This window comes from Heloderma suspectum, chromosome 6 (genome assembly GCF_057233095.1).
Source record: "Heloderma suspectum isolate Gila_16-S chromosome 6, 16-S_ref, whole genome shotgun sequence".
Taxonomy (NCBI): Eukaryota; Metazoa; Chordata; class Lepidosauria; order Squamata; family Helodermatidae; genus Heloderma; species Heloderma suspectum.
Genome location: NC_139463.1, coordinates 43,482,756 through 43,510,306, shown reverse-complemented (window position 1 = coordinate 43,510,306; position 27,551 = coordinate 43,482,756). Strand labels below are relative to the sequence as shown.

The window sequence follows — 27,551 nt, the reverse complement described above, 5'->3', positions numbered from 1 at the left end:
TACCGAGAGTCCTTGGTCTTCACCAGACCCCCCCTCCGGGAGACCAAGGTTGCTGAGTGCATGTACTGGAGGTTGGGCCCGAAGGGCAGTCTGGGGATTCTGCTCGTGTACCGTCCACCCCGCTGCACGACTGACTCCCTGGCCGAGGTGCTTGAGCTTGCTCTGATGTGCGTATACAGTCCCCTAACTTACTGGTGTTGGGGGACTTCAACGTACATTCGGAGGCCATCCTCACAGGAGCACCTCGGGACTTCATGGAGACCATGGCCTCCTGGGAGCTGCACCATATTCTAACTGGGCCCACCCATGTAGCCGGTCATGCACTAGACGTTGTGTTTGTTTCTGGAGAAGCGGGGAGTGATCTGGAAGTCGGGGGTATATCCACCACCCCCTTGTCATGGTCAGATCACTATCTGGTGATGTTGGACTTCTCGGTTCCACAACCCCTCCGCAGGGGTGGAGGACCCATTAAAATGGTCCGCCCCAGGCGTCTTATGGATCCAAATGGATTCCTGAACGCGCTTGGGGATTCTCTGGGGCATGCCAACGGCCACTCGGTCGAGACCCTGGTGGGTGGCTGGAATGCCGCAATCACCGGGGCATTAGATCGGGTGGCTCCGAAACGCCCTCTCCCCCTGAACAGGGCTCGGACTGCACCATGGTTCAATCCGCGGTTACGAGCTCTGAAACAGGAGGTGAGACGGCTAGAGCGCCGGTGGCGGAAGTCTCGCTCCAAAGACGATCAGACACGGGCTAGAGCTGTATCTTCAGCCTATCACGTGGCGGTGAAGGCAGCAAAAAAGGAATATTATGCTGCCTCCATCGCGTCTGCAGAGTGCTGCCCCAGGAGGCTGTTCCAAGTGGTCCGGAGCCTGGTCGGTCCTGTGGCTCCGGAACCACTGGAGCATTCTAAGGCCTCCTGTGAGGCCTTGGCAAGGCACTTTGCAGATAAAATTGATCAGATTAGGTGTGTTACTCTGCACACTGTGGATACAGTTAGTGAGCAAGAGGCGGCCTGTGGCAAACCGGTTTTGTGGGATCGGTTCCAGCTTCTTCCTCCTGATGAAGTGGACAAGGTGCTTTCATCTGTAAGGCCAACCACCTGCTTACTTGATCCTTGCCCATCTTGGCTCATTATGAGCTGCAGAGAGAGACTGGGTGAGGGGATCAAGGTGGTGGTGAACGCCTCCATTGAGGAGGGAGTGATGCCATCAGCCCTCAAGGAGGCAGTGATAAGACTGCTCTTAAAGAAGCCCTCCTTGGATCCTCAAGTTTTGAACAACTTTCGCCCAGTCTCAAATCTGCCATTTTTGGGCAAGGTGATTGAGCAGGTGGTGGCGGTGCAGTTGAAGGCACACTTGGAAGAAACTGATTATCTAGACCCATTTCAGTCGGGCTTCAGGCCTGGGCATGGGACAGAAACGGCCTTGGTTGCCTTGGTGGATGATATGAGGAGGGTTCTGGATAGGGGTGAATGCTCCTTCCTTGTTCTCCTCGACCTCTCCGTGACTTTTGATACCGTTGACCACGGTATCCTCCTGGACCGCCTGGAGGGGTTGGGCATTGGAGACACTGTATTGCGGTGGTTCCGGTCCTTCCTCTCCGGCAGGTACCAGAGGGTAGCACTGGGAGAGGAGGTTTCGGACCCATGGCCACTTACTTGTGGGGTGCCACAGGGTTCCATCCTCTCCCTGATGCTATTTAACATCTATGTGAAGCCACTGAGGGCTATCATCAGGAGGTTTGGGGTGCAGTGTCATCAATATGCGGATGACACGCAGCTCTACCTCTCATTCAAATCTTCACCAAGGTTGGCCGTAGAATCCCTGTCCAAATGTCTGGAGACGGTGAGTGGCTGGATGGGGAGGAATAAGCTGAAGCTGAACCCTGACAAGACCGAGGTACTTTTGGTGGGAGACAAGAGGAGGCTGGGGGATGTTGACCTGGTGTTGAATGGGGTATGGCTAGCCTTGAAAGACCAGGTCCGCAGCCTGGGGGTCATTTTGGACTCCCAGCTGTCCATGGAGGCTCAGGTGTCAGCTGTGAGCCGGACAGCACTGTATCAACTCCATCTGATACGGCGGCTGCGCCCCTTCCTTCCCAACCATCTGCTCCCATCGGTAGTACATACCCTGGTCTCCTCTCGTTTAGACTACTGTAATGCGCTCTACGTGGGGTTACCCTTGAAGACGGTTCGGAAGCTGCAGCTGGTACAGAACGTGGCGGCTCGCCTAATTAAAGGCAGCCACCGGCGAGATCACATCACTCCAGTGCTGAAGGAGTTGCACTGGTTACCAGTTGTTTTCCGGGCCAAATTCAAGGTGTTGGTTTTGACCTTGAAAACCCTATATGGTTCCAGCCCAGCCTATCTTAAGGAGCGCCTCCAGCAACACCAGACAGGCTGCTTAACAAGATCAGCCTCAGATGGCCTTCTCTCTGTCCCATCAGCCAGGACAGCTAGACTGGTGGGGATGAGGGAGAGGGCCTTTTCTGTGGTGGCCCCCACTCTGTGGAACTCCCTCCCTAGGGAACTCCGTCATGCCACCTCTTTAATGAGCTTCCGTCATGCATTAAAAACGTGGTTGTTCAGGCAGGCATTTGGGGTGGGTTAGGGTATTTAAAAAAAAAAAATTATGGTAAAATTTTATTGTTTTAAATTGTTTTATGGTGGGTTGTACATCACCCAGAGTGGCTGGGTGACCAGTCAGATGGGCGATTAATGAAGTAAATAAATAAATAAATAAATAAATAAATAAATGCTTGTCCATTTTAGTTCTCTGATTCCCAAGATGTCGATGTTCAATCTTGCCATCTCATGTTTGACCACCTCCAGCTTACCTTGATTCATTGATCTGACATTCCAGGTTCCTAAACAATATTGTTCTTTACAGCATCGGACTTTCTCTTCACCACCAGACATATCCACAGCTGAGTGTCCTTTTGGCTTTGGCCCAGCTGCTTCACTCTTTCTGGCGCTACTTGGAAATACCCTCTGCTCTTCCCCAGTAGTATATTGGACACCTTCTGACCTGAGGGGCTCATCCTCCGGCGTCATATCTTTTAGCCTTGTGATATGTTCCATGGGGTTTTCTTGGCAAGAACACTGGAGTGGGTTGCCATTTCCTTCTCCAGTGGACCACATTTTGTCAGAACTCTCTGCCATGACCTGTCCGTCTTGGGTGGCCCTGCACGGCATAGCTTATGGATTCACTGAGTTACGCAAGCCCCTTCGCCACAACAAGGCAGCGATCCATGAAGGGGAACATCTTTATTAGTACCCACCAAAATGTCAAAACTGAATGCGCAAGCCTGACGAAGGGTCCTGTAGAACTCAAAAGCTTGCACGCTCAGTTGTGACATTTGCGCTGGCCCTAATCAAGCAGGGATGCTGTTGGACTCCAACTCCCATCAGCCCTAGCCACCATCACTAATGCTCAGTGCTCATGGGAGTTGCAGTACAACAACATCTGGTGGGCCAGAGGTCCCTCCTCCTCCTCCTCCCTGTAATAAAAAGCATCGCCCAACCGGGGATCTTAAAGAAAACCCCAGCCAAATAAGGAGGGAAACGCTCCATGCGAGCCTGAGAGGAACCGGGGAACGCCAGTGCGCTTGCGCGGTGGCGGGACGGCGGGGTGGGGAAGAGGAGAGCGAACGAGAGGGGGAGGGGGAGGGGGAGGGGCAGAGGCGAGTGCCGCGCCTGCGCTCTGGCGCCGGTTCTAGCGCGGGGAGGCGGGGCCGGAGCGAGGCTTTGAGCGTTACGCCTGCGCGGTGGCGTAGGAGAGACCTTCAGCTAGGCAAGGAGGGACGGACCAAGGCGGCCTTGAGGTGCGGGTGCGGGCGGGCGAGAGCGGGGCGCGGCAGGCAGGCAGGCAGGCAGGCGGCCCGAGGGACGGGGAGACGGGTCACGGCCGCCTCTCCGCCCTGGAGGACAGGGCGCCGCCCTCAGCGCCCTCGGGGCGCCCTGAGGCTGTGGGGGGCGGCCGAGGTAGGCCTCAGGTGGGGCTGGGGAGGGCCCCCTCCCCGCGCTTCCCTCCCTCACCTGGGACTAGTGCACTGTCGCAGGGCGGCATCCAGGATGGCCCAGCCCCTCGGGGCCCGCACCCGCCTTCCCCTTCGTCTGCTCGGAGGCTGTTGCCAGGGCCTCGGCCACAGGGATTCCGGGGGCGGAGCACTGCGGGCGTGGCATGGTTTGCACCATAAAGGGGTGTGTGTGTCCGGGGGAGAGTGTGGAAACGCTCAGAGCCTCAAAGCAGGCCCGGTCCAGAAAGACTGAGGGCCGCCGGTGGTGTAGTGGCTAGACTGTTAGCCCAGGGCTGGAGAGGCTTGGGTTCAAATCCACGCTCAGCCATGAAGCTCTCTGGGTGACCTTGGGCTGGTCACTCGCCCCCAGCCTCACCTACCTCTTGGGTATGTTGTGGGAGTGAAAATGGAGTGAGGGGGTGACCGTGCCCTTGCACTAGGGTTCAGATCCCTGCGTAGCCGTGAAGCTTCCTGGGGTGACTGTGGGCTGTTGCTGTCTCTGAGCCTCACCTACCTCACAGGGTTGTTGTAAGGGCAAAACAGAAGATACCATATATGCTGCCTTCAGCTGTCTGGGGAAAGATGAGATTAAAATGTAAGAAATAATTCTGTATACAATTTATTGGCTTTAGGAATATAAACTGCCTTAGACATGGTCAGATTATTTGGCCATTTAGCTCAGCATTGCTTACTCTTGACTGCTGGCAGCTCTCCAAGGGTTCAGGCAGCCTTTCATATCACCTGTTCTCTAGTTTGTAAAAACTAGAGATGGTAAGGATTGAATCCGGGTCATTCTACATGCAAAGTACAAGTTATGGCCCCTTCCCTCTTTTGGACAGCAGCAAAAGGGTTTACACTGCAGTAAACCCACAGTGTTAGGCAGTCCGTTCTTACATGTCGCTGGGCTTCTTGGGGTTCAGTGGCGTGGTTTGTTTGTCAGATTAGTCTTGAGATGGTGATGCTTGTTGGCACGTCCAGTGTGTCACACTTGTGCTTCAGTCATAGAATAGTAGGGTTGGAAGGGGCCTACAAGGCCATCGAGTCAACGAACTTGTGTGAATTAGGTTGTAACTATTTCTAAGGAGCATGGAAGAATTGGACTGGGGAGGGAAGGTGTTGATGATAATATCATACTTGGGTCTTGCTTTTCTTGCAGAGAACTCAAGGTAGCATACATGTGCTCCCCCGATTTTTATTCTTGGCAAGGTCACTCAAAGAGTTTTGTGGCTGAGTGGGGATTTGAATCAAGGTCTTTCCAGTCTGGATCTGACACATTAGCCATTATACCATGCCAGTGAGTTAGGTGTGTGTGTGAGCAGTATTTAACTTGGCGTGAAGAAAATCTTTGCAAGTTTAAGCCCTGACAACATCTGAAAAGTAATAACTGTGAAGAGTGAATTAGAACATGTACAGAATATCTTTTCATTCATCACTAATTAGCTATGTGGGAGACATGGGGAGTTAGAAAAGTGTTGTGAAGTCAGCAGAGGTGTCTCAGTCCATGCAGTAAAAAGCTGTGGAAACCCAGATTAGTTTAGTATCTCAGCTCGTGTATCAATGGTGTGTGTGTGTGTGTGTTTGATAAAATGGTATTGCTACTTCTGATCTTTCAATACGATACTGAACTCAAGAGTGTGTGAAGTTACTGTGCTGACATGCCCTAAAAAGTTCTGTGGCTGTTTTCCTTCTGTAACACCTTCTAGAATTTGTGTTAACACACAGATGATTGTATTGAGGGAGGCATGGGTATATACAGAGTGCTGTATTGGCCATTTTTTGGCTTCTAGGGCTATTGTGAATCAGGTGAGAGGCTGCATCCAAGATTCTTGGATACATTCTTGCACAGGTATACATGCAATTGTGTGTGTGCAATCTCATATACATGTATAGGTTTTCCCTTTTCTGAACCATAATTTTGGTTGTAAACATGTAGAGAAGCACCAAAGAGAGAGCTGCTACTGGGAATGAAAGGATAACATGATTTTACCTTGCTGCTTTGGTTTCCCTCAGAAACCCTATGTGTACTCTTTTGCAGTGTTATCACTGGTTGATGAAATGCACAGAGGTGAGCCTGAGTCTATAGCAGAAGCTAGGGGTGGGTGGTGAAGATAATAGGGGCATGGATGGTGGTGGAATAGATTGCCAGATGGGGCTGAGATTCCCTTACCCTTGTTTTATACTTCAAAGTGGATTTTGCTGCTGTCCCAAAGAAGTAGATTCTTCTACATCGAAGGTGGACTGGTGCAGGGTGTGGGTGATTTGTCAATACTTATTTTAAAGGTTGTTGTATGTAGGGCTGTTACAGAGCATAGTTAGTGGGGTCCTAAAAGTCATAGTTTATAGTCACCAGGGCTGCCACACGCTAAGCTGGTTCTGTGCCTGGTGGTACCAGGGCTGAACTTGGCATGGATTGGTGTCTGAATTTCTGGTGCCAGATTGTAATTTCTTGAAATGCTGTGGTTGCCGTTTGAAGTATGAAAAACCAATCCATGCTGAGCTCAGCACGTGGTATTGGCATGTACACAAGCGGCTGAGTCTGTGGCAGTTCAGCTGGAAATAAATATGGGCTGGCTGAGACCAACTCCTGGTGGACTACTCACTTGCAAGTCAGGATTGTGCTGAACCTAGTGGTCCAAATATTTGAAAAGCCCTATTTAGTAAAATCACAAACTAAATAAATATGCTCATAAAAAGCCAAACTGTATTCCAGTTTTGTATATATTAGAAGCCAGATGTCTTAGCCTCAGAATATCCAACATTGTACAGATTGAGAATGCTGAACAAGGTAAAATTAACAACATTAATACTTTTTTTTCCTTAAGATGATGTTCACACATCACAATAAGCCTGAATTCTTTAGAATTCTGGCTTATTGTGAACAAGGCAGCATGCTGGTGCACCCTGCCTGATTGCTCCTGCTGCAAGCAGAAGTGGCTAAAACTTCTATTTGAAGTATATTATTGTGATGTGTGAGCCAGGAACTCTGACTTGTCTCTCTCCAGACAAGCCAGAGTCATAAACCAAGAACAAAGAATCGCTACGACTCTGGATTGTCTGGGGAGTGGAAAGCCAGAGGTCCCGTTTCACACATCACAAAAACAAACCATGGACAGGAGGTCCATATGTTTGTTAAGCTGCTCCTGCTTGCAGTGGGAGCCAGGTGAGAGCGATCAAGTAGCTTGCCCAAGCAGGCTGGCACTCTCACAATAAGCCAGCATTCTTTAGAATTCTAACTTATTATGATGTGGGAACATGCTACTGGGTTTCTTTGCTGATTTCTGTTGACAAAATGAAATATGCTCCCATCTCTTCTGTAGGGAGTTGCACTAAAGCAGGAGAGCAGGAACTTTTTCAGACAGAAGAGCTGCATTCCTTTGTGGCTAACCTTCCGGGGGCTGCATGCCAGTGGTGGGTGGGGCCCACTGGAAAAGTGGGCAGGCCACCCCTTCCTCTCTCTCTCACATACGCACACACACACACACACACACACACACGCACAACATAATGCACGCCCCTTCCCTCCTCAGTGTTGACCCCCCAAATTTCCCCCCTGTGTTGCAGTTAGGTTTGAAAAAGCTTCTCATTGGTGTCATGCGGGCCATGGGCTGGAGGTTCCTCCCTTGCCCCAACGGATCAGTTTGTCATTTTAGGAATGCTCTTGGATCCAGCATTGTCACTGGAGGCACAAGTGGCCTCCCTGGCTCAGAACACCTTTTATCAGCTTCAGCTGATAAGCCAGCTGCATGCTGTCTGGACAGAGATAGCTTGAGTGCAGTTATCTGTGCCCTGTTAATGTCCTGTTTAGATTAATGCATTCCACATGGACTGGCCTTTGAAAACGATCCAGATTCAAGCTAATTGTTAAATGGGACTGGATGATTTGAACATATTACGCTAGTGCTTTGCAGATGCAGTGGCTTTCAGTCTGTTTCTGGGCCCAGTTCAAAGTTCTGATCTTAATGCTTTAAGGGAGCAATCCTATGGCCTCTAGTCAACAGCTAGACAGCCATAGGATATGTCAGTTTTTGGGAACTGACCTCGGAGCCCACGCTCTGAGGTCAGTTCCCTGAGAACCGACCATCCTCCCCTCCCGTGCTGCCTCGCAGGCAGCTCAGAACAGTCCCGTGCTCTGCGATCAGAAGAGGAGCGTGGAGTGGCAAAAACAGGGCATTCCGGGGAGGGGAAGGCAGAAATGCTGGTACGACACACCCTATGTGTTGTCTGTCAGCCACTTACCCCGCTCTGCCTTCCTGTCCCTAGACAGCCAAAATTGGCTGTCTAGCTGCAAATGCAGGGTGGCTGAAGCGTGGAGGAGACGATCCCCTCTGTGCTTCTCCTGCCCAGCATTGGAGAGGCAGTTGCCTCAGAGTTTGAAGGCGGCCGCCTATCCCGATAGGATTGCACCTTAAATGGCTTGGGGCCAGGTTACCTGATGTATGGCCTCCTCCAGTGTTTATATACTCAACACTTGAGGTCATCATTGGAGGCAGTTCTTCAGGTGCCACTGCCAAGTGAGATACAGTGAGTGGCTAATAGGGAGAAGGGTGATAACTCTCACTTTCTGGAATACCCTCCCCAAAGAGACTTGCCTGGCACCTATGTAAACTTTTGGTGCTGGTGAAGACTTAAAAAAAAAACCCAGAATTTTAAAGGGCCCTTTTTTGGGCTTTTAATAGGTTTGGATATGTTTTCCTGGCTTTTAAAATTTTAAGACATGGCTGTTGATTTTATGATTTATCTCTGTGCTGTTTTTATATTGTATATTTTACTGTATTTTTATAATTTTTATATATTTTATATTGTTTTATGCTGCACCTTTTGGTTTTAGTGAACCACCCAGACAACTTTGGCTATTGGGAGGTAATGAAATGAATGAATGAATGAATGAATGAATGAATATGGTGCCCAGAAAGCCTCAGTTATGGGGCAGAATATAGAAATACTATAAATAAATTGTTTAATTGAGGCCAGGGAAGGCAGAAGTCAGAATATATTATTTGGATAGGCTATATTTCTGGTGAGGTAAAGAGCAGACAAAAGTTGTGCGTGCTTAAACAATTAAGTAAGATGAATGTGAGTGAGATCGGGTGTAGGGATGGGCAGATTCCCTACCTTCTGGTCTGTGGGGAATCCACCTGGAGGGGGAGGCAATCTGTTCCTCCCCCCAGAATCCTCCGGAGCCAGCTCCTCTCCGCAGCGATTCCGCAGAGCTGCACGCTGGCTCCGTATTGCTGTGAGGAATGAATACAGCCGCAAATGCCGTAGTGGACGGCTGTATTTAGGTTAAACTAAATGCATTTACAGCTGCATTTAGGTTAAACTAAGCACTTTACAGCCACAACTGGCGTCTACTACGTCATTTGCAGCTGTATACATTCCTTGCAGCGGCCGCCATTACTGTATCGCCAGCAATATGGAGCTGGCGTGAGGCTCTGCGGAATCGCTGCAGAGAGGAGCCAGCTGCAGAGGATTCCAGGGGGGGAGGCGGAGGTAGGTGATCCGTTCTGCCACAGACTCCAGAGACCGGATTCAAAAGAATCCAGCCTCATTTGGGTCTGCAGCGGAATTCTCTCCCATCCCTACTCGGGTGTAGTTGCTAGCTGGTTCCTAGTTCCTTCTGTACAGCTTATGGGAAGTTTACAGATAAAACCTTTTTTTGTCCTTTGGGAATATAGATTGGGGAAGTAAGAGAGGACATAGATTGAGTGCAGGCCCAAGTAGATACCATCTCACCTTGGCTTTCATAGTGCTGTGGTAAATTTTTATTATGAGGACAGTGAACATAGTGAGTTGCACACTTGTTCCTGTAGTCATAAATTCATCATTTCTTTTCATTCTACCCTTTGAAGACTTAATCTGTCAGTAGAACTCTAGCAACAGTAATTCTAGAGTCTTGTCCAAAGTATTCCCAAAGTGCAATACTTTGGACATGCATATCTCCATGTGCACTGGTGACAGTTAGGTAGGTATCCTTTATTGGACCAGCTTGGTGATGGAAGTAGGGGAAAATGTTATGTTCACACTGTACTGTGCATCAATCACTGTAGCCACTGTAACCCATCAAAAAGGAAGGGTTTTAGGTGTGATGGGTTAGTGAAGAGAAAGCTAGTGTATGAATGCCTTTTATTACAAGTCAGTGGGCATTCTCTTGCTCCTACCTTACTTTCAGTTGTACAAGGGCCTTGGTTCATCATAAACTAGTATATATGATGACAAAATTGGCACAGATCTGAACAAGTTGAACATCTAAGGGTGCAATCCTATACATGTTTAGACAGAAAACAGTCCTACAACTCCCAGCTGGGAGTAGTAGGACTTTTTACAGTCTAAACATGCATAGGATTGCACCCTAAGTCCCTTCTAAAATGTGTTTTCCCCTAATGATAAATGCTCCTGGAACAATAATTTATTGTTAAAAGAATTAGATGCAGAGAATACTAAAGTTGAGAAGTTGGGTCTATGCTTTTTAGTGGATCTGAAAGTTATGGAAATAAATGATTTGCCATGAATCAGTGGCAAACCACAAGGTTGGGTTAGAAGTGGAGTGGCTGAATTCAGAATATATTGCTGCAAGTAACTACATGAGTTGACTGCATGCAGATATCTCCTCTCCATCCCTAGCAGCAAGGTTGAGGGCCTTTTCATACAGTGTGGTCAACATGTCTTTTCCTGTGTTTCATAATGATCACAGCTTATACAAAATTATTCTGTTCTCAGTATGAAAAACTAATTTCTTGTTAAAAGCTCATCAAAGGCATTTAAGAAAATTAACTTCCTTACACAATAGGTATGACTTTTCCTTCCCACTCTTTATGCTATGAGCCCAAGGCTGTTCCAGAATTTATCCAGGTGTCATACCATTATGTCTGTGTTCAAACAAAAGGGTATTGTGATGATACTGGGGTATGGGCCCCTTCATTTGTGGATGTAGGAAAGTAGCGTGGATGTGTCATGTATATCTTATGTTTATATTTGGGAAGCCACGAGTGGTAACAGTTGCCATTGCTTGTGGACATGAGAGAAACATGTGGTTCCCCCCCCCCCCCACTCCCTACATTTTTAGGATGCATAGGATCATATGTGTAGTGGGTCTTTCTCTTCACAATCTTATTTGGGGACTAAGCCAGTAGGATAGTGATCTTAACTGACTGTTGTTGTTTTTAAAATCCCCCATCCAGAGCCTGCAAGGTAAGGCAGGATATACATTTCAATGAATTATCCATGTGCCAAATTTAGGTGGGGTAGGGTGTATGCTTATCAGAGACTTCCGAGTACATGATCAGCAAACAATGGTAGCTGCAAGAATGCGCATTTAGGACCTCTCAATATGTAGGTTCTTGCACACCAAGGGAGTTCATATCTCAGAAAGCAATATTTTGAATTTTGTTGTTGATAGCAAGCATAGGTATATCTTGGGCCTAAGGCTGAAATCCAGTGCAAAATTAGTGATGAATAAGTCGTGTTGAACTCAGTGCAACTTACAAAGAGATTTGCAAAGGATCAGGCTGGTAGAAAAGTTACTGAACATGTTTCGTTTTTATAAAACACACATCCAGATTACTATATCACCCTTCCTCCAAGTAGCCCAGGGTAGTATAAATGGGCCCCTTCCCTATTACCCTTAAAAGAATCCTATGAGGTAGAGTATGATTGAGAGATGATGACTGATTCAAAGTTGCTTGGAAGCTTTGTTGCTCAGTGAGGATTTGAACCTGAGTCTCTGTGGTCTTAAATCTAATACTGTAGCTTCTAGATCACACCGGCACAGATATGTATAGTTTCTCTTGGTTTGAACAGTGTTCTAACCACACTTCTAATGAATTAAGTCTGGTCATCAGTGGAACACAATGTTGAGATTTTAAATAGGCACTTTAAAAAAAGATACTAGACGGGGTTATATTTCGAGTGGAAAACTAGTTTTGTTTGTCATAGGTTCTCTACTACAAGTGATAGCTTTGGTATCTAATGATGCATGCTTTCCCTCCCGTATTTGACAGGTGTACATAAAAGAGCTAGAGGAGAGTCCTTCTGTAGGTTCACGTTGAGAAGTAAATGATTTAGGAGCTAAATTGTGAAATAAGAAGTCTGCAACCATGTTCGGCTGTTCTACTAGAGCCCCAGGTATATATGTATTCTTATGGAAGTTCAGATACTACAGGTAAATTGTTGGAAACTTAGTGTTCTGGCATGATGTGTGTTCACAGGCAAAAAGTGTGCTATCTAGCAGCGCAAAACAGCACAATATCCTGTATGTCAGATTTGCAAAGCATGTTCTATGTTTGACCTGTGCTATCTTCTGAGATGTGATTCTGGAAGCTGCATGTGGCAAGAATAGATTTCTTGTTGAGCAAAGTTCAGAAGAATCCCTTCTAGGCTTTCAGAGAGAATAGGGAAAAGAAGCAAGATAGCTACTGTATACCCATGTTTTCCTGTAGTGCCAAAAAGAGTAAGAATTTCACTTTTGCAGTGCCAATAGACACTGTTTTTTACCACTGAACAGATTACCTTAGAATAGAGAGGCTTCCAGTATGTAGAGTTAGAAATAAAGCAACAGAGCAACTTTTCAAAGTAATAAGGCAACACGCTACCATTACTGAAGTTCAGCTTTGCTGTAAAAAGACTTTTAGTTCCCCAGAAGCATGGAAATTTCCTTTGGGGGATGAGCCAAGATAAAAGCCATCAAAGGCTTTTATGGTTGAAGGGGTGAGGCGTGTGGGTGTGGGAGCATTCTTGACATACAGGAGGTATTCTCTTATTGCTGGGACCATACACAAGTGAAAGAGGCCTTTGGTATAACATATTGCTAGTTGAATTCCACCGTTGGGTATAGTCTTCCTTAGTATGTTTTGGGCTAGCTTTTTACCTATAAAAGAAATCCTAGAAGTTGGGATGGAATCTCTATGAATAGACACTTGGTTCTTCATCATATGTGACATGTAAGGTGTTTGCAAGTGGATGAAATGGTTCTTTATCTGTGAAGGCATGCTCAACTTATTTTCAGATCTGTACTGTAATCTTCTTCCAGACCCCATGGCTATTCCACCAACTTACTGTGACCTGGGGAAATCTGCTAGGGATATATTCAACATAGGATATGGTAAGTAGTGTGATGGCCACAAACCCAGAGGCATAATATTACCTTCAGCACTATATTGGCTATCCAGAAAAGTTACAGATGATACAGCGAAAGTGATATGAATGTGTCTTTATGAGTATATTTGTTAATCTGTTGGGGGTCTATTGTTGAATGTCTCCAGCTATGTTAAGAAACACATCCTCCTTTTTGTCCATGTTTTATTTTACCAGAAGGTAACAGTGGGCCTGTGAAACCTTGTTGCAGCACTGAAAAATACAGCTTTTGCTTTTTAAAAAGGTCTCTTTCTAGACTTCAGGGGTTATAAAAAAGGAGAACATGACAGCAGAAATCAATGGCAAATAAAACACCATTTTTTAAAACAGAACTCATGATTTTGAGGAAAGCTTCACTGTTGTAGCCCATTTGATTGGCTTGTTTTTATTAGCTTTTACTGTGATAAATACTTACAAAAGTGGCATCCTTAGTTTACATTAATATTGAGCCTGGGCTCTTGGGTAGGAACTTCTGCAAAATCCCAGAGCAGCTTCCTGAAGGCAAAATGGACTCAGTGATGTCCATGCTTAGCAGCAACCCTCAAGCATCCTTGGATTGGCTTCAGTGCCTTTCAAATATTTGAGCTGTTCCTACTACTTTACATGGTTTCTCCATCCTTGTTCACTCCACTGATCTGTTATCTGTCCTGAAGAGCATCTATTCTATAGATGTCCTAAGTTGCATCCTTTGATATTTTAGTTACTCCATTTTAAATATTTACATCTGTCTTCTGCTGAATTCCAGACAAAATCAGCTAAAATACAATACTAGCAGGAACAGAAAAAAACACCACACCTCAAATGCTCACGTGAATAAAACTGTGCGCTTGGTGCTATAGCTCCTGCACTTTGCATCTCAGTCTACTGTCATTCAGCATTCTGACTGTGCTAATCTGACTTTGCCTGCACCCTCCCAGGTGGCTGGAATATGTCCTGATTCAGAGTTCTTCGTAGAGTTACAGATTTTAGAAACTGGCCAGGAATATCCTGTTGATCTGCTCTGAGCTTTATAAATAGGGCTCCACAAACCAGTTTACCCGCTAGTGAACATGGCAAACTGGGATTGTTCCTGCAGCTGCACTGCACTTTAGCGGCATTCCAGGGGCTTCTGAAGTATACTGTGACACAGATGTGCCCCCTCCCTGTTTTTGTGAGCATGGTAGGAGGGTCGGGAATCATCCCTGACCTTACACTGGGCTTTGGATGTGTTTTGGGTGCCTCCAACCTTAGCATGATGTCAGAGATTAAAACCCACCCATCCCCTGAATTGGCTGAGAGGCAAGGTTGTGTCAACCATGCATTGTGGCCAAAGCCAGCCAAAGTCTGTGGATCTGTTAAGTGCTTAGGCCTCTTAAAAAAAAGGGGGGGGGTATTCCCAAGCCACCTCTTTCAAGCAAATGCATTATATTTGTTGCATCTTGGGCTTTGTTTTGTGTCCTTCCTCTATTGAGATGTGAATAAGAAACGTATGTCTTGGCAATTTCAGGGTTTGGAGTAGTCAAATTAGAAGTGAAGACCAAATCTTCTAGCGGAGTGGTAAGTAATGAGCACTTTAAATTGCTGCTGCAACAAGACTGCTTGTGCAGCACTAGTAACTCCATAGTACTGAACTAGTCAATGAACATACTTTATCTTTCATAATTTCTGCTTTGCCTGACAATTTGGAGAGACCCAAAGGTTGCACCTGCCCATCCTTCCATGCAGTACTAACTTTGGTGTTTTTGAGGCTCAGCTTGACATCTCACAGTAGTTGTTGTTAGTAAGTTGTGAAGAAGGCTTTTGGCTGCTAGCAAATGAGCTACCCACTTGCCTGCCGTGTTCAGGATAGTTCTAGTGGGAGAGGAGAGACATAATTATTTGAAGGAGTGCAGAGCTATATAACTGACTTAAATAATCTGGCTCTCCAAGTGGAAGTGGCAATATGGACACTTGGACTGATCAGCCCTTACTGCTGGATTAAAGATGCTAATTTTTAACATCTCTTCTCCCTTTTCTATGCAACCCTGGTGTTTGGATGTTTATTCAGCTGGTAAGAATGAAGTGTACTGCCTTGTCTCTTGTATGCCTTTCCTTAGGGTTTATGTACTTGGACCATGATCCACTGCCATTCCTAATCCATTCTACACTTCTAAAGGTTCAAAGTGCAGGGAGACTTGTGAAGGATTTTTAGTGCAGGGCATGGCATTGCAGTGCCCTTCTTAACTCTTGGTGTGCCCCCCCCCCCCGGCTTTTGTTTCTTGGCCTGTGCTGCTGCCTCATCTGTCACCATTCCCACTTAATTGTCGCATAAATATAATTCTGCAAGTTGCCCAGTTTTCGTATTTTCACTGCTTAACTTGGATGTTTTGGTATGTGCTTTTTTTGCTTTGGTATTGCCAAGCCCTTTCTCTTGCTAGCTTTTTCTCTATATAGAGAACATAGTTCCATGTGTTACTTCTGCCTTCCTTTTTGATCTATCAGATGTCAAGAAGGCTTTGAGATATAAAATGACCTCCCTACTGTATGTGGTGAACTGAAAAGTTAGATCCGAAGTACAATTTGGGAACTGGCTCAGATTAGCAAAGCTGAGGCGAGTTTGCACTTGGTTATATGCAATCTTAGTAAGGATCCAGTCACTACTATGAACATGACAGTTGTAAGATGAATAGTAACACATGTTGTGTGCACTCTTGCTTCCCCCACCCTGAAGGAGATCTTGTTCCAGGTGCCAGGAAAATCCTTCCTTCTCCTTAATCTGATCATATGATAACAAGATTCTTTTTCTTCTCCATGCCTTGCAAAGGAAGAAAGTCAGAGAATAAATTTCTCTTCCATTGGTGCCAGTTCAACCTTTAAAGAGGATCTAGGAATTATTTCTCAATAACTGGTCACTGTGTAAAGCTTATATTAAATACTACAAAGTGATCAGAATTTTATTCACTGTTTCTGTTCCCTATTGCTTGTGTTTATTGTTTGTTAAATTGTAAGCTGTTACCCCTGTATTACACTGTACAGCACCAAGGGCAATATCACACTTAGAACCTACAAAATAATCTTTATACTAGAGTAACTTGGAAAGATGGGCTGTGCCCACTAACTTGTAATGTAACTTTAGATTAGGGAGTCACTTCAGTTAACTAACAATTAGGCTTATAAACAGCTACTTGCCTCTTCACCTGTAGCAAGTAAAAATTGCCTCCAGATGGCTAGAAAAGCAGATGATGTCTGTCTTTTAGGCCCTAAATGGCCAACACAGGCATGTTGTAGGCCAGCAGGCTAGAAAGAATTTTTGTGAGGTAGTAACTTCTGTGGACTGACTTGCAGGATTAAACCATCATCATCATCTACATGTTTTATGCTTTACTCTAGCTTTTCGGAGTGCTCTGTGCCTGTGGGGCTGCTGTGTGAACCAGTTTCCTAGTCACCTCAGTGGGAGGAAGTGCAGGCAGCTCCATTTATGCCACAGGATGTTTAGGAGGAGTTACCCTTCCATTGTAATGAGTAGGGAAACCCTTGTGTGTGGCTGAGCTTTGTGTGTGCAAGGAATTGTTGGACTGGGGCATTCAGGTAGAAGGGTGAGGCTCAAGCAACACTTAACGGCATCAGGCGTGTGTCCTCAATTGTAGGTTTGCCAGAATGGCAATTGCAGGCCAAAGGGGCATGTGGTGTTGAACCTTTTCTCTGCTCACTGTCTTTCATTCTGCAGCCTCTTCTCCCAGCTAGGTTCACTTACAGTATTATGGCCCTGGCCAAGAGGGAAAAGTTTTTTTGTCTTCAGGTCATACTTTCCTTGCATGAGGCATGAGGCTCATGACTCTTGCAGCACTTCTGAAGAAAAGGTGTATTAACTTGGTCTGAAAGGTCTCTTCTCTTGTCTGTCATGCACCTGATTAAAAAATATCTGCTATGCATTAATTTTTTCATGTGTAGTTGTTTTATACATGCACAGTGATTAGCTAAAAGGATATCTGGAAGTGGATGAGGAATGTTTGGTATTCTAATGATAGAGCTCTTCATCAGCAAACATTCTAGTGGTTGTAGATAGCATGGAAGGATCTGGGTTTAGTACCCAACGACCTGGTTTGCACATAACAGCGGCAAATTGTGGTTTAATTAATCCACAATTTGCCATGGTGTGTGCTGGGTGCATTCCACAGCCTTTTTGAATATTCAAGCCCGGATCAGGCCAAGAGGGTTGCTACGTGACGTCCAAACCTGGACACCGTAGTTTAATCATGGGTTAAACAACCCACAGTTAACCTACAATTAGTAGTTAGGTTAACTGTGGGTTGTTTAACCCATGATTAACCTATAGCATCCGGGTGCGGACGTCACATAGCAACCCCCAATTGGGGGTTGAATGTTCAAAAAGGCTGCACACACCTGGATGCACCACGGCTAATTGTGGGTTAATCAGTCTAAGATTTGCTGCCGTTATGTGCGAACAGCCCCAATCGCACGGAAGAATTTGTAACTTATGAAGCATTTGTTGCTGTACTGTAAGGTCCAGACCACAGAAAAGAGGAACAATCAGTTTGGGTACGACTGCGAAATCTAGTGGAGTAGGTGAATAAATGTCGCATGGTGCTTGTAAACCATGTTGTGTAAATGGAGCTAAGCTTCCATGATTTGCTGGAATTTCATATTAAAATTCAGAACATTTGCATTTTAATTCAAAGTTTGTCTGTTTACAGGAATTTACCACCACTGGTTCCTCCAGTGCAGACACAGGAAAAACCACAGGCAGCCTAGAGACCAAATATAAGTTCAAGGACTATGGACTTACGTTCATCCAGAAATGGAACACTGACAACACCTTGGGGACGGAACTGACCATGGAGGATAAGGTAAGAGGCGGTAGAATCATGGCTTCAGCAGACCACTGAAAGAAATAAAGAGGCGGGTGATTTGTGTTGTGTGTACTCCAAGTTAAAATAGACCATGTATTTTTGAGGAATTGCTTAAGAAAGAGTTCTGATTTTAGTAGTTGGCAGTAATGTGCCAATTTTTATTGATTGTGTGTTTGAAAAAAGCATGTGAGAACTATTAAATTGCATGGAATTCAGTAAACTTCATTTCTTCATAGATGGCATCAAATACAGGCAGTAACGGGAATTCTGCCTTGTTTTGAAAGACTGCAAAATTTGAAAACATTTATTCACTAGCATCACTTAACATATGTTTTTTGTTTCACTTGCATGTGCTGCAGTCTACCGTGATTCTTATAGAGAGTAAGAGAGAACAAGAAATGCTGGGTAGAAATGGTTAATATAGGAGGAAGATATAGCATACAATCTTTCTTTTTTTGAGAGAGGAAACCAATATAGTATTTTCTTCTCTTCAGTTGGCTGAGGGACTGAAGATGACCCTTGAAACCATGTTTGTACCAAACACAGGGTAAGTATTCACCTCTCACAAGAGGGCGCTCTTTAGCTTTGTGTATTCCCCATAGGAGATAGGGGTGAACGAAAGTCACTTACCTTTTCTCGCAGCTTTTTCGCGGTGGGGGGGAGCGCTTCGCTGCTCCCCCCGCGAAGTTCAGGCCGGGGGGGGGAGGCTTCCCGCCTCGCCCGGCCGAAATTCAGGCCGGGGGGGGAGGCTTCCCGCCTCGCCCGGCCAAAATTCAGGGCGTTGCCCTTATTTTCACCGTAGTCTATGTAAACATTGACGTAGACTACAGCGACCAAATAAGGAACGGGAATGGCGGCTCCCTATGGGGGCCGCCATTATCCGTACACACTTTTTTTTTTTAAAGTCACCCGTGATAGGCTACGTGACGATTCACGTAGGCTATCACGGCTGACTTTGCAAATCTTGCCGTGATAGGCTACGTGAATCGTCACGTAGCCTATCAGGGGACGTTTTTTTTTTTTCTTTCATTGCAATGGCGGGGGCGGCAGCCGGTCGAAAGACCGGCTGCCGCTCCCGCCCCGCTCGAACACCGGACGAACCGCCAGCCGGACCCGCCGCCGGGAGGGACATTCAGGGAAGGCAAGTCCCGTCCCGGGGGGGGGCGGAGGATTTCTCCCCGAAACTTGTTCGGGGGGCCGAACACGTTGGCGCTCGGCCCCCCGAGGTTTCGGGGAGAAATTCTCCGCCATCCCTAATAGGAGATGGTACCACATGCAGCCAGCTATTCTAGAGCTGCTAGACTACATAGAAGGTGTTTCCCCCCTCCATTTGCTTAAGGCCATCTTTAAATGAATGTATTAAAATGTTCGTGGCAGAGTTGTTTATTTTCATAACATCGGGTAGACATTATGGCTGTCCTTAAACGCTTAGTTTAGTTTTTAAAAATGGGCAGTGAAATACTTCTGTATGCTTTTAGCCTTGATTCCCTCTTCCCTTTCTCCCCTCGCCTCCTCATCAGGAAGAAGAGTGGGAAGTTGAAGACATCCTACAAACGGGAGTATCTAAACATAGGTTGTAATGTTGACATAGACCTCTCTGGACCAACCATCCATGGCTGGGCCGTGTTGGGCTATGAAGGTTGGCTTGCTGGCTATCAGATGGCTTTCGACACGGCCAAGTCCAAACTGTCACAGAATAACTTTGCACTGGGCTACAAGGCAGCAGACTTCCAGCTGCACACGAATGTGTAAGTATTGGTTTGGGTCCAAGGAGATAGACTGAGCTCCTGTCCCTATTAGGTGCTGACTTCAGGGTGAAGGAACCAATAATAAGCTTTCCCACCTGAAAAGTCTAGATGTGGGTTCCTTTTTAGTCCTCAATATTTTGAGACTTTGGGAAGTAGTTCCAGCATTTTTTTTTTTTCATTTGAAACTTTTACTTTAGAAATTGGAGAAGGGCTTACATTTGAGGATACATGGAAGGTATCTCCAGAGCCTGTGAATATGTTTTGGCTGATCAGCTGCGGCTCTTTTCCTTCGTGAAGGAGCTTGAGTCTTAGTGTGTCCTTAGCCAGAATCCAGGAGCTCATTAAAGAGGAAAGACAAATGTATAGCTGAACTACTGTTAATTCATTCTGTTGCCATCTTAAACTAGTCCTGGGGGCAGTTAAATGTTGGTATGGAGCAGGGCATGATGCAGTTACCTTGCTGAAGCTGAGTAGATCCAGGTCTGGCCAGTGTCTGGGCGGGAGACCACCTGTGAACCTCCTTAATATACCACCTTCAGTTCCATGAGGGAAGGTGGGGTGTAAATCTAATAAACATGAGCCCCTTCCTTTGGGAAAGGCTCTTCCCCTTCATTCAGTTACTTCTTTATCCAGGCTGTAAAATGTCTATAAAGGCACATTTTAGCCTGTCTGATTTGTATCAGGAGGGGCCCCCCTCGCCTTACAGCTGGGAAAGAAAAGCACGTGTGCCTCTGTGACCACACCAGATCTCTCCTTATTCCAACTGTTGTTAATGCATCTTCATACATCAGCATAAATCCAACTTGTTGGATAGAGTTGAATGCTAGGACAAGAAGGGAATCTATATGGATTCAGCTCTATTATTCAAAGTTGCTCTCAGCCATTCTGAGCCTGAGGGACAGAAAAAATAGAAAATTCCTAATCGCTAGAAGACTGGGGAGGGCAGAGGAACAGAAGTAAGGCAAGCATTTGCAGCTTCTGGAAATGAGGTAGTTCTGCAGGGGCAGAATTGAATCTTTATGTGATCTGTTACAAACAGGAATGAAGGCACTGAGTTTGGTGGCTCAATCTATCAGAAAGTTAATGACAAGGTTGAAACATCTGTAAGTCTTGCCTGGACTGCTGGCAGTAATAACACTCTCTGCGGTATTGCCACCAAGTACCTGCTGGATGATAAAGCTTCCATCTCGGTAAGAATTTTGCCATCTTCCCAGTATGTTGGAATGTGTGCTGGTAATGGCTATGTTCAGATGTCTTGCTAAGCAAGCTGTGAATGAGCCTAACCTCTTCCCGAGCTTGTGCACTCCCTCCTCACCTCCAGTAAGGCCAGGAGGAGGAGTTGTTTGTTTTTGTCACCCGAACCAAGACCTGTGGTTAACGAACTGGTTATTTTCAAGCTAGGCAACATCTGAAACCATGATTTGAAGTTGGCTTGATTGAAACTAACTATAGGTTAACGTTAATCACAAGATGACATGATAAACCATGGTTAACCAAAAGTGGAAGTGAAAGCTTCCAAGCTCTTCCACCTGTGATGGATGAAAGGGGGAGTACAAGAGCCCAGGGAATGCAACATTGAATGTGTAGCACTTTCTCATTTTTCTTGCTTCTTGGTTATGTGCCTTGGGTTTCTTTGGAGTGATCTTCATGACCATAAAAATTCTGTGCTGACTTTTGCTTTGTAACATTATATAGACCAATTTAGTATGTTAGTGATGGGAGTCATCAAGTGCAAGCTTCAATATGCACTGAAATATTATAAAAATGCACCTCGCCCCTTGGTTTTTCACATGCTAGCTTTGACCTGTCTGTGTAGAAGCAACTTGGAGAGAAGCACAAATCCTCTTTTCACTCTTTGAGGTTATTGGTCCCTCTGAGGCTTATTACTGTGCCCTTGGTAATGGTGTAAATTCCATGTTTGAGATCTCTTGGCCTAGTGCTCACTGAGGAGGTAAGGCTGTGCCTAGGTTGTACCACTTCAAACTGCAGGTATAGGGAGCGCTTATACTCCCTATACCTGTTCCTTAGTACAAAATTCCCTGCATATAACATACTAGGTGTGATACAGGGGAAGGGTTTGAACCTAGCTTTCTCCTTGATCATATGTAGTTTTCTGTATGCAAGGAATTGGTTTTGTCATGAGTCTCCACCTGCAGGATGAAGTGGTACAACCCAGGAACAGGTTTACTATCTGTGTAAGAAGTAGGCCTTTCTGGTTTGGGTTTTTTTTACTTTGAAAGAAACTTGAGCATCCTGAGCTTTGTTTAGCACCAGAGTCTTGCCTCCCTCAAGGTGAGGTAATTTACGTTGCATGTTATGTGGTTATATCTCCTTCATGTGACACATGAGAGCATGAATTTTTTTGCCTACCTTTCATGCATAAGGGCAATAAGATTAATGCTCCCGTTGCTGTGGATACTGTTATCTCACCCAAGACCACTGAAGGAGGGAACTTAGTGTTTAAAGGTTTGTAGCAAATACTTCCACATTCCATTACTAGCCTTCTCCATCGTGCAAACTCTTCAAGTACAGACCCAAGTACAGAGCTTTGGCTATGGGGAGGTTCAGATATGTAATAAATAAAAATAAATTTTCCCAGGAAACGAAGTAAAATCCTGTGTATCATTGCATATTCCTCTTTTTAAATTTCTGTGTAGGCCAAAGTTAATAATGCCTGCCTCATTGGACTTGGCTACACTCAAACTCTACGACCTGGTATGTAAACTGTTGGATGTACTGAATACACATTGTTAATTCTGATTGTATGTTGGCTCTAGAACAGAGTGGGTGGATATAGCAGAGCTGTTTAATACACTGAAAAGTGTTGCAATAAGCAAATTTAGGAAAAGCAAGCAGGCTTTTTTATGGAATTACATTATTTTGGTATTCAGTATAGAATTTCAGCTTAAGAAAAATGGAAAGAAGACGTAAGTTCCTAGTCCTTATGATTTTAATAAGTTTGCAGGGGTATGGGCATTGCCTTCTGCAATCTCAGAATAGTTCAGTGGGATTTCCAGTGGGTCACAGGGGTGCGGAGTTGGAACCTTGCAGACAACAATACACACTGCCCCACTTGGTCAGTGGTCATGCTTAGAGAAAATCCTGCCCCAGTGGAAGAATGAAGGGAAATTAGTGTAGGTTAGCCAGAGTATGTCTGGAGGGGATAACTCACCTGAAACTTCAGCAGGTGGGCAGCATTCCAAAATAAACTCCATTGTAATTGAGAGCGGCACACTCTGCCTTCAGCTCTCTCAACACTATCTGGGTCTTCTGCCTAGCTCTCTCCTTTCTGTGTTACATTTTCCTTATTGTCTGATGGTGATTTGCTGTATTCTCTAACAATGACACTGTGTTTCTGCCAGGTGTGAAGTTGAATCTCTCAACTCTGATTGATGGCAAGAATTTCAGTACTGGCGGCCATAAAATTGGGCTGGGATTTGAGCTGGAAGCTTAATGTAGGTTTTGATGAAGTATTAGATCTTTATTTGGAAGATGAAGGAGAAAACAAACCCCACATGTTCTGGCCTTAAACTCTTCTGTGAAACTTCAAAAAGCGTGAACTTGATATTCTTCCAAAGAATTGTTGTAACCCCAAACATTGAAGTCTGGAGAGTGCAAACCATGAAGGGCAATACTTGAAGGCATGCATGGAAGTTGTAATGGTTGTGCTACATTTCAGTTCAGTTCCTCAGTTACTTTAAAATGTGTTCCTCAGAAGACAGCATAGCATCTGGTTAAACGAAAGAACCCTCCCGCCCCCATCCTTCTGTGTTACTACATCACATCCTGCATGTCCTACCCCTCATGACCTTTTGTAAAACTGGTCTCTGTGCTGTAGTGAAAGCTTTGGTTTTGCATCAAAGTGGAAATAAATCAAATCACATTTGGAACCTATTCCTTGTATGGTTACTACCGCTTCTGTAGCATTAAACACTATCTGCTGGGGACCAAGCCGGCAAATTAAACTAGAACAATGGTGTGTGGGGGGGGGTTGTCTTTTTGCTCTCAAATTCACTTGTGAGTGGCTATATAAAGAGCATACTACATTGCTCCCCCACACACATACACATTGGTCACTTGAAATACTGAGCAAATGGTGAAGGACATTGAACATTTGTTTTCTTCAGTAAATTGAAGGGATCCAAGTGGCTGTTAACTCTTCTCACTGGCCTTGTGGGCTGGGCTATACTAAAAGCTTTGCACTAGGTCCCATCTCATGGGCGGAGCCTCCCTTTTTTTGCTAATATCAGCATGGGATGTACTAGATAGTATGTATAGATCATGGGGGTGGGGGATGCAACATTCAAGTTTCCTGGCTTTGTTGCTTTCTGTCCGGACTCATGTCCCATCCATCTTACTGTCTCATTACTTGTCAAGGCTAGTGGTTTCTTGGCTGGAATCGTATGCACACACTTTACAATAAGCTCTGTTGAACACAGTGGATCACTTACTGTTGAGTAAAATATGCACAGAATCCCATAATACACATTAATATCTTAAGACCATTAAATTCAGGGTCTAAAATTATCTAGCCGTACCACTGATTCCCAAGTATATTTTAAAAACCTGGGAGTAGGAGATGCTCTCCGAAGTGGGACAACTAAACTCTTGTAGGTAGGTGTGGATTGCATCCATCCACAGGAGAGAACAAACAGTAAATTCAACACCCCTTTCTGCACCAGTGGAGGAGGGGTATCCAAGTGAGGAAAGTTGGATAGTAGTAATGGCCATCCCAGGTGGGGGCTCCCTTTGCCATTTACTCTGTTGAGTAACAGCATTATTGAGTGTTTGCCTCCCAAAAGACATCCGATGGATAGTATTTAACGAAGAAGAACAGCTTGTCCAAGTAGCTGGCTTGTAAGGGTTTATTGGTACTGAAAACTGTTGGGTAGTGGCTTTGCTGGTAGAATGGGCACTGTTACCTAATGGAATCATGGAAGAATGAGTATCAGATTACATCCTTTATTTCTGTAACCTTTGGGCATCTTTTTCCAATGGTAACCTAGGGCAAGGAGACAATCTATTGGTCTTGCAAAACTTCCTTGTCCAGTGCACACTGTCAAGACTCTGTACATGTCAAGTGTGCCACCTGCTCTTTTGGGGATCCTTGCGCTTTGGACAAAATGATGGTGACCTGATCTCCTGAGCCTTATTAAGAAAAGCTGTGACTTTCAGGGTACAGGAAGGATCAATTTAATACAGTCTTTGTACCGATAAGGCAAAAAGAGCCGAAACTTGTCTGACCAATGTTTATGGCAACTAAAAATAAAACTTTCCAGGACACTTCCTTGTTTCAAAGGGTTCCTTGGTCAAAGTTCTGAGGACATGGTGGAGATATCATGGGTTTCCTATGCATTGCTGAAGGATGCAAAAGCAAGATAAGGAGATTGCAGAGAAGTTGAATGAATTATTTCTGTCATCACTGCAGAAGGTGTAGGGCAGATACCTATGTCTGAACTGATATTTTCAGGAAGTCAGAAGCTGAGGCAAGTAATGAGAATAAGATGAAGTGCTAGACCTTACTGACTAACTGAAAACAAAAAAATTACTGAGTCCAGGTGATGATCATCTGAGAGTTCTTAAAAACCCAAATGTAAAATTTGGCAGTTGGCACCACTGGCCATGAAGTGGCTGCCTTGGGCAAACATCAGGTCCTCCAGATTGAGAACTTCCTGAGGCACCAATGTCTGAAATGGAAGAAAAACAAGACAAAGAATAAGGGGGTGACAGGAGGCGGAAGAACTGTCGCTCCTATCCAAAATGCTTAATTAACCTTCCCCCCACATCTTTCATTCGTGAAGAGGTTGAGGGCTGCAGGCTAGCTGGGATGGGGAATCTGCCACAGCTGCTCCCAGCATACTCGTGCAGAACCTTGCACTGGGATCTCTCATACCCATGAGAACCTCTGATGAAGCAAAAGCACCTTCTCTCCTTAATCCAGATCCATGGTTTCCAAATCGGTGTCCATGCAGGACTGGCGGACATGTTCCCTGTGAGATTGTTTGTCCTGAAGCAGTGGAGACAAAACCGCGTTAGTCTGGATTTTAATTCGGAGGGTGCATGCCAGACAGCTCAGCAATGGCTATGTCCAATATACACTAAACAGCTTCCTGTGCTGACATTTATGTAAATTATCTGGTTGCTATTTGAACTTTGCCCTACTAAGGCTAGGGTCGCGGTTCCCTCACTAGGCAGCTTCTCCCTTTCCATTACCCAGTGGATGCATGTGACCCTCCACTAAAGCTGCAGTCCTAAATACATTTACTAAGAAGAAAGTTCCTCTGAACCAGTGGGGCTTACTTCAGAATTAACATACAGGGGATTGCACTGTTAGAGACTCAAAATACGAATGTGGAGAGGAAATGGGTATTTATTGTTACGTGTGTAGTCACATTCCATACTTGAAATACTTCATTCTCCAGCTTCATCCCAACAGCATCCTGAAGCAGTGCAACACAGTGGAAACAGCTCACATAGTGCAGTTGCCAGTTGAATTAATTGGGTCTTGGGAGATGACTAGCAAATGTACTGGGCTTCGCACAGGTTGGAACAGCCCTTCGTTTGATACAGCGAAGCCTTCAAGCAAACTGACGCAGCTGTTGGAGTTAGACACATTGTGCCTGTCCTGTGTGAGCGAAGCCACGGGTGGTGGCACCCCTAGGCAGAGTCCCTGGCATGGTACACCTCACCAGCCCCTAAGGGAGGAGTCTGTCCACTCCCTTCCTCTGGGCCAGTGCTGTCTTCTCATCTCACTTGGCTTCAAATGGTATTGGCTACAAAACTCTGCACTGGGGGGGGGGGGAAGAGTGTTCCCCACAACCGGGGAAAGGGGGCAGGCATATAACTCCCTCGGTCTACTCATCTCCCCTGGCTTCACACTGTATCAACTGCAAAGCTGTGTGCTGCTTAGGGAAGTCTGCTCCTAATATTTAAAAGATGTTACTGCAGGCTTCAACAACATGGACACATTTAAATTCATTAAAACTAATTAATGCATTTTAAAAACAAAATAACCCTGTGGTGTGCACCCCTAGGGTCTCATTATTATGCATGCCAAGTTTCAGGAGTCTAGGGACCTGTCTTCATGGCTGATTTGCTACAGATTGGGTCTGTTTGGAGATCCTTTGCGGCACATGATTCTGTGGCAAGTCTGCCGACACCCTGGAGTTTACCTGTAGGGAAGCTGCATTTTTGCAGAGTACTTTTACTCTGTTTTCCTTTAATTCGGCTCCCCTGTGGTCCAGCTGCTGTGTGCCTACCCCTCCGCTTTAAATTCAGTATGATCCGGCGATCCTAGGGGTGTGTCTTTCACCTGGCCATGACTTTGGTAACTTAGGTAGCTAGAGTAACTAGTCTGCCTTTCCAACTCATCAAAGCGCTAGAGTGCTCTTCCATATCTTCAGAATCATGCTTTACTTTTTCATCTGTGGGAGTAACCCAGCCCATCTGGTTGAGAGCTGTGATTATGTACTTCTCTGATGCTTGTGTTACTTCACTGCTTCTCAGCACAGAGGGAAAGCGATGGCTGGAGCTACCTCCCTCTGCTAGTGCTGCCTCTGCTGGCCACCTCCTCTCCTCCCTCTCCTGCGTTTTTTTTAGTTTTCACTGTATTGCCGTATTGATACAGCGAAATAACAGGGCTGCAGGCTTTTGCTCCTCTGGCCATCTCCTCTCGCTAGATAGCTGGTACTTGAAACAGTGTGGCTCCAATTTTCTCAATGGGAAAAAGATGCTACAGATTCTAAATGGGGCGGGGGGAAGCAGGCAACAGAGGCTGCAGACTGAGAATGGGTGAAGTGGCAATTTCCAGGGTTATTTACTCCCT

The 27,551-nt window shown here is 45.5% G+C and overlaps 1 protein-coding gene across 9 annotated transcripts; it reads left to right on the top strand.

The window, feature by feature from the left end:
• The first annotated feature begins 3,731 nt into the window (after positions 1 to 3,731).
• Positions 3,732 to 25,011, top strand: VDAC3 (voltage dependent anion channel 3). Of its 9 annotated transcripts, none has more exons than XM_084804102.1 (10): positions 3,732 to 3,794; positions 12,018 to 12,141; positions 13,046 to 13,117; positions 14,636 to 14,685; positions 17,823 to 17,975; positions 18,473 to 18,525; positions 19,499 to 19,726; positions 20,766 to 20,916; positions 22,384 to 22,441; positions 23,089 to 25,008. In XM_084804102.1, the coding sequence occupies exons 2-10, from the start codon at positions 12,114 to 12,116 to the stop codon at positions 23,178 to 23,180; spliced, it is 885 nt and encodes a 294-aa protein (XP_084660228.1). In that variant the 5' UTR covers positions 3,732 to 3,794; positions 12,018 to 12,113; the 3' UTR covers positions 23,181 to 25,008. The 9 variants fall into 9 exon arrangements, with proteins under 9 accessions (XP_084660228.1, XP_084660227.1, XP_084660226.1 ...); XM_084804101.1 differs by having other exon boundaries at positions 3,782 to 3,985; positions 23,089 to 25,011; XM_084804100.1 differs by having other exon boundaries at positions 3,782 to 3,825.
• Positions 25,012 to 27,551: the final 2,540 nt, after the last annotated feature.